Source organism: Cebidichthys violaceus, unplaced genomic scaffold (genome assembly GCF_023349555.1).
Source record: "Cebidichthys violaceus isolate CVI_PGR_0920_01 unplaced genomic scaffold, fCebVio1.0.p SCAF_12, whole genome shotgun sequence".
Classification (NCBI taxonomy): domain Eukaryota; kingdom Metazoa; phylum Chordata; class Actinopteri; order Perciformes; family Stichaeidae; genus Cebidichthys; species Cebidichthys violaceus.
In genome coordinates, this window is record NW_027176285.1 from 12,509,008 (window position 1) to 12,516,405 (window position 7,398).

At 45.2% G+C, this 7,398-nt stretch overlaps 1 protein-coding gene across 1 annotated transcript in view; it reads right to left on the reverse strand.

The window, feature by feature from the left end:
- The window catches only part of zswim6 (zinc finger, SWIM-type containing 6), a 40,489-nt gene extending 34,244 nt beyond the window's left edge, over positions 1 to 6,245 (reverse strand). Inside the window, exon 1 of the mRNA XM_068706460.1 lies at positions 5,362 to 6,245. Within this exon, the coding sequence (XP_068562561.1) occupies positions 5,362 to 5,836 (475 nt within the window). The 5' untranslated portion in view covers positions 5,837 to 6,245. The remainder of the gene's footprint in view (positions 1 to 5,361) is intronic.
- Positions 6,246 to 7,398: the final 1,153 nt, after the last annotated feature.

Genomic DNA, 7,398 nt, shown 5'->3' on the forward strand with positions numbered 1-7,398 from the left:
GCCGGCAGTAATCAGTGTGTACACAAGAAGGCCTGAGGCTTCATGTATGCATCCGCGTGCGTGTGTGTGTGTGTGTGTGTGTGTGTGTGTGTGTGTGTGTGTGTGTGTGTGTGTGTGTGTGTGTGTGTGTGTGTGTGTGTGTGTGATGGCACAAATTGTGCTTTGATATGCTTGGCTCAAGTTTAATTCAATATGCTGAGTTCAGCAGTCAAGTGTATAAATATGTACTGTATCACCATATCAAAGATTTAGCTGAGGAGGCGATGATCAATATTTTCATAATAAAGTTAAAGTGTTCTTTTTTTCAGACGTAGACTCACTGCAGTTAGACATAGTTATGGTGAACATAGTGGAGTTTACTGCACACCGTGTACTTTTTGCTGATAATACCTTTACTGCGAGTAGGACTTCTAGATTGTGGTATTTGTACTTCTACTGAAGGCTCCGAGTGCTTCTGAACACTCGTCTTTAGGACAACCAAGCGGACGACCGTCGGGCCAGAGCCTCCTTTTCAGGGCCGAGCCGGCACATATTTTTGGCTGGACTCCATCTCATTCCCGTGATGACAGACGTTCACCAGAGATCAGAGACCAGAGAGAGAGATTTCACTGTGCGGCGACGGTTGGCGGCGCTGCCAGCAGAACCAAACCCAACATCTGAGCACAGAAACGGACCAGAGCGACTCTGAAAGCTACAGACACACACTTATAGACTAACAATCCACAGAGCATCAATCCCCATCAGCAGTCTGTCTGTGAAGCAACAGGCCTGTGACAGACTTGAGGACTCAAATTCTGCACTTCAGTGCTCTAGATGACAGTAATGTGAATGTAAACGCAGTAAGAACATGTCAGGGGGACGCTGCGTTTTAATTGGTATGGCTGCGCAAAAAGAACAAAAATCACTCACACAAATCTCTCCCAGACAGAAAATGCATGCTCTTAGTTTTGGAACTACAATTCCCATAATTTGGGGGTTTTGGGGCTGTAAATAGGAGCTCTGATGTTACCATGGACTCAGTGAGTCGTAGACACAACCTCATCCAAAACTAGAGATGAAAGGATGCCGTTTGTTCACATTGTGGCAGATTAAAAGTGTGTCGAATTAGCCATTAGCTGTTCCTGTTAGCAGTGAGGTAACCACCACTGGATTACTTTGATACTTAAGAAAACCTAAAAACAAGACGATTCTCAGGCGGGTTCTGCAGTTACACAGAGCGTCTTGTTTCTATGATTGCTAAGCAGCAATCGATGGATATCAGAGATAAGTCGCTTAATGCGTCTCGCTCAGTTTGAAAACCTCTCTTTTAGATGAATGAACAATAGGAGAATATCATGTTCTGATCTCTGAGAACACAATCTGTGAATATTTCCTTTTATTTCCTTGACAGAGTGAGTAAGAAACACGAGGACAGACGGAGAGATTCACATTTTCCCCATCAATAACGAACACTGCATCCCAACGGCATTGACGTTTTAATGACCCCCCTGACCCGATACTGCGACTGGAAGCACATTAACATGAGATCAATCAACGAGAGAAGAGCTTCTGAAGTGCGTAAAGGTATGAACTTGACCTCTTGTCGAGTGCAAGCAGCTAACAGTGACCTAATAACGCGGGTAGCAAACGTATGACAGCACATGTTTTCCCACCATGCATAGAAACCATCCTCAGGCTAACGCAATGATCCTTCCTTTACATCGCCGAGTCTTTCCCCCTCCATTTTGAAGTTGTTTTGACGAAGCAGATAAACACTGCAGCCTGTACTTTAACATGTAGTCTACACTTCAGGTCAGCGTGCGCCGTGCACGAGCAGAGACCATGTTCACGGTGAAACCTTGATCCATCGAGGCCGGAGATAAAGCCTCCTCTGACCTTTTTAAAGTGTCACAATCAATGTTTTTCAATTTCAATAAAGCGTTCATGAATAAGAAGCTCGGCCTCTTTTACCGACCACAATACTGGAATATTGTCTCAATGAGAACATCCAGGGAGTCTCATAATGAAATGCTGTTCTAATCTGTTGACGCACTAGTCTGGTCCAGATTTAAATATCTGTAAGAAATCCAGAAAGTCTTCGTAGAAAGCTGCCGTTTCTGCACACAGGATGTACTTCTGCTTTCTGACCCGGAGTGCAAACCGAATTAGACAAAAAGGCTTTCGTGTTCTCAGCCGCTGCTCTGCATGAAACTCCACTGCAAACTGACTTCAGCCCAGAGCAGCTCGTCTTCCACAGCGGGCACAGACAGAGATAATGGAGGATGTTGAACCGGTCTCAGAGGGAAGCCGTCCGTCTGTGCTTTGTTTAAAGTGCTTTGTTTAAAAGTTTGTTACATAACTGCACGAGCTTCCAAAACTGATTGCATATACATTTTAGAAACGGCTGATTTGAATCTGATTTCATGCATTGATCTGTAATTGTATGCACAAGAACCTGGACTTTGACAATCAGAGACTCAATGAAATGTTTATGGCAATTAAATCTCTGATGGTAAGCACAGCGCCAATTAATGACCAGTTATGGAGGAATAATTGTATTGTGATGCCACTGCAGCAATAGTTCAGACTGCAAAATGTGCATTTGTATCTTTCAGATTCTTCGTTTTTTGACTTGATGCACGTTAACAAGCAAGAACAAGGACAGAATTATGAATTATTTATCTTCTCCTTTAATTGTTTGGTTTATAAAACTCCAGAAACGTGTCCTAGAGCTCACGGTGATATCCGGAAAGATGTTTCGTCTGAGCAACAGTCCAAATATTCCAACTGTAATACAAGGAAAAGAGAGGCTGGAATCATGAAGTTATTGGCATTTGTGCTTCAAAACTGGTTTAAACGATTAAATTCTTGTCAAAATATTCGGCTCTGGACACTTTTATTATTGTTTGGTATTAAGCCGCCGTGGCCTGGAGCAGCAGCAGCAGCACACTTCAGTTATTCCTTCTGTGTTGGTAGTCCAATAACATCCCGAACCAACTATGATATTGGCAACAACCGGGGGAATAAAGTAGCCCTCGAGTCTAACCTCGACAAGCTGCGAGTGTTTGCTCTCGTATGGAGAAAAAAAGAAAAAAAGATGGCCGCCTTTATCTGTGCACTGATTAGCAGCGAAGGGTTTGTTGTGGAGCACTAAGGGGTCCACGGCAAATGTGTGCCAATTCATTTCCTCAAGGTCTGCTGCGAGAGAGAGAAACAAAAACTCCTCCTCCTCGGGTACGTCCACACGTGGAGAGATTACATCTTTTATTTATCACTTCTTGGCTCTATTTTTCCAGCAAATTCCAGGCCGGGGTGCAATCAGCCAAGGAAGAAACCCTCCCTCCGTGTGTGTGTGTGTGTGTGTGTGTGTGTGTGTGTGTGTGTGTGTGTGTGTGTGTGTGTGTGTGTGTGTGTGTGTGTGTGTGTGTGTGAAATCCTCTTTGTAAGCATGCCGATCGAGCCCCCCCCCCCCCATCTCACTCTCTGGAATAACAACCCAGATTCTGTTTCCCAATATGTGGGAATATATAGCCTTTTTATTTTGGCAGGACATAGGCTGGTGTGTGTGTGTGTGTGTGTGTGTGTGTGTGTGTGTGTGTGTGTGTGTGTGTGTGTGTGTGTGTGTGTGTGTGTGTGTGTGTATTCCCTGTGGCCCTTCACAAAGCCCACATGCATTTGGGGTGTTGGGGTGGGGGCGTGTCATGCAGTCACTCAAGTGTTCAGATTGCATTACGACTCAAATTAACCATGCAGCGTAATGGGATTACGGCCCTCGACGCTCCCTGAGAAGGTGTTCCTTGAGCCTGGTCAGCTCACAGGTGACACACACACACACACACACACACACACACACACACACACACACACACACACACACACACACACACAGACACACACACACACCAAAACTGGTGTGAATCACGGCCCATTTAAAAAGACCCGTTGTGCTCAATACGCTTCCTCCTTTCCAAATCCTCCTCTACTTAACAAGGGAGTGAAAAGATGCTTTTGTTTGCCTTTCCCCTTTTTGGAGGCGACAGGAAGCTTTGAAAGACACAAATGAACATGGAAATAGGGACAAAGTGCCAAACTCACAAAGGGAATGCTGGGCATCTGATATGTAGGCGCGCTGGCCCAGGAACATGAAAACACCAAATAACAGGGATGCAAAACCAAATGTTACAGTCATTGATTGTGTTGTTGGTGGAGTTGCAGCTGTATGTTCAGCACACACACACACACACACACACACACACACACACACACACACACACACACACACACACACACACACACACACACACACACACACGTGTCTGTTCCTGTTTCACTCCTCTCGGTGGGTTTTAAACAAACCGACATGCGGCAACTGGAAGGAGAGGCGCGTTTGACTTCTGTAATGGTTATTCTCTGCATTCCAGTAATAGCACACCGTCGATGCTCTCCATCTAAATATACACCAACGATAATGTGAGGCTGCATATTTGTGCTGCCTTTCTCAACTCAGTCATTTATTAGCCGCACGTGTCTGCCGATCAAACGAGCTCTGTGAGCCCACAAAAGACACAACGTGCATAAACAAGAACTGTGCCACGCTCAGAACAACTCATTCAAATGCAATGTGTGTCAGTTGACACCCAACCCAGCACTTCCCTTATTACCCAATGCTTCATGTAAACGTAAAAAAAAAAGATGTTTCTGAAGAGCAAAACTATAACCTGATGTGATAACAGAGCAAGAAATAGTGATATTAAAGCACGTAAATGAGCGTTGATGGCAACATGTTTTCACTTCAGCTCAAGTAGCAGCTTCAACATAGAGTTTGAGAATATATTAATCACTTTTAGGTGATTTCTGGCTGCCAGTCTCATGACTTTAACCCTAAAACCAGCTTCAATAATCAGACTTTTGTGTCACACACTGAGTCTCACATTAGCCTAATTGATTAACACCTCTGATGTGGTTATTTATTCTCATTCTGGGGAAAGTTTCTCAATGAAGTCTGGTGGTGTTGAGATGTGAAAAAATGTGGGGATTTCTTTTGTTGAAGCCACAGCTTGATTTTCAAAGCAATTAAAATGGTTCTTTTTTTTTTTTTTTTAGGCTTTGTACTCTACATTTTACATTTCAAACTGGCCCCACAAGCACAACAGGATTTAAATGCCCCAGTCACACATTCCCATTCATGCACACAGCAGATTTAAAGCCCCATTGTGGGCTCTCTCGCTTCACCCTTTTGTTGTCAAACCCCCGGTCACTTCATCCACCTTCATCACTCCATATTCAATCCTAAATGTGAGTCCCGTTGTTTTGTTTTCTGGGTGGGTTAAATTTGTCACAAAGAGGGTTATATTTGCCCCGGTTTCCATCGCATCCACTCACCGACTTGCAGTACGTTGTCCACGCAGCCGCTCTCCAGCAGAGCGATGCCTCGTCGGAAGGGCAGCCGCGTTTCGTCGCCGCTCTCCCCGCCACCGCCACCGCTTCCGATCTCCTCCCCGCTTCCTCCGCCGGTGGTGTTGTTGAACGACGAGTACATGCAGATCTCCCGCTCGCTCCTCGGGAACGACCAGTACACGATGCGCCTCTGCACGGGCTCCGGGATCCGCTCGAAGCGCTCCTCCACCCGCTGGAACGGCCACTTCTCCGCGACTCTGCGCGCCGCGATGTCCAGCAGGGTCTCCGGGTTCTGGGTCGTTTTGCTCGACGATTCTCCGCCGTGCGAGGCTCCGGAGCCGCCGCCGCCGCCTCCGACGCACGGAGCCCCCGCGGCCCGCTGGCCTTGCCGACACGCCGCGTTGTATCTACAGCAGAGCCGCTTGGCTGGAGGCTGCTGCTGCTGAACGCGCTCCGCCATGATAGCTCCGCTTTAAACGGGCGGACGGAGGAAGTATGAACGCACCGTATGAGAAGAGGTTACACACGGCTTGCTTGTTGGCCGTGTATGGCCAAATCATCCTTTTATGGAAACATGGGGGCGGGGCCTCTCCGAGCTTTGTCAAACCCCTTTGTTGACAAATGAAGAAGAGAAGGCGGGGCCTGTCCGGTTAGCTCGATGCTGCAAAAAGAAAAAAGAAAAAAGGACCGGATGGCGGAATTCCCGCACGGCCGTTAATCCTTTTGTGAGCTTTGAGACCACAAATAAAAAGCTTTAATATGGATAAATATACCACCGACTCTACTTCCAGTATGCGGGCATTACAACCGGAGAGAAGACGCGGCGCTGCTTCGTGTGGCGGCGGTGAGCTGTAGGAAAGCCGGACTGATCGCGGTGATCGCGGGGCCTGTCAACACTGGAGCCTCGTGGTTTTGGGGGAGGGGGGGTCATTGAACGTAGCACCGCCCCCACGTGTGTGTGTGTGTGTGTGTGTGTGTGTGTGTGTGTGTGTGTGTGTGTGTGTGTGTGTGTGTGTGTGTGTGTGTGTGTGACGTTTAAAGGTCCACTGGAATGTGGGGCCGCTTAAAGACACACAACTCGTTATAAATATACACGGATGGGAGAATACTATTACTGAAGTAGAAGTAGTAATACTGCTACTAGCAAGTATAAAATCCTGCTTTTAAGCATGTTTAGTTCTAGCTTAGTTTATTTATTTTGCACAATACTACAATTATTCTGTCTGTATATATAATATTTTAGTTATTGTGGATTTGTTTACGTATTTAATATTCTCTACTGTTACTGCTATTACTTATTTATAATACTTGTTTTGATCTTGGTTTTTTACTGTGTCTCTTGTTTGCACTATCCACTATATATACTGCACTATATATAAACACACACTCCACTATGATGCTGTAATCCTATACATTTCCCCACTGCTGGACTAATAAAGGACTATTTTATCTTATTTTAAACAATAAAATTAAAATAAACAAATAATGGAGATAAATAAATATCACAGTGCAGGAAGAGGCTTATTTGAAGCCTCCACTTATATAATATTAAAATGTTTACAATATTACTGAAGATGTCTCTACAAGATATGAAATATAACAATATCAATACATTAGAAAAAGAAAGAAAATGTATTTTCATTATTCTCAACATGGTAAATATTCTTAAAGACCTGCTTTGTGTCACACACACACACACACATACACACACAACAAGTTCAACCACAAGCGTTTTTACACTCAACCCATTGTTTTCAATTGTAGTGCGTTCAGGGACTAGTTTACACCTGAGGGGTCCAGGTAAAATGCAATCAAACCAGCAGATAAAACACAAAATCCAGGAGGCTGGGCCCCCGAAGGGCAACTGGGCACCAACAACATGACCATTATCCCCAGTGAACTCTGTCCAGTTGGCCCCGGGGGGCGAGAACGCTCATGTAGAAGTAATCAGGATCAGAGAAACAATTACAAGCCCTTTATTGTGTCTTGTATTATCAGTGACTGAGGACATTTACGCTGCAC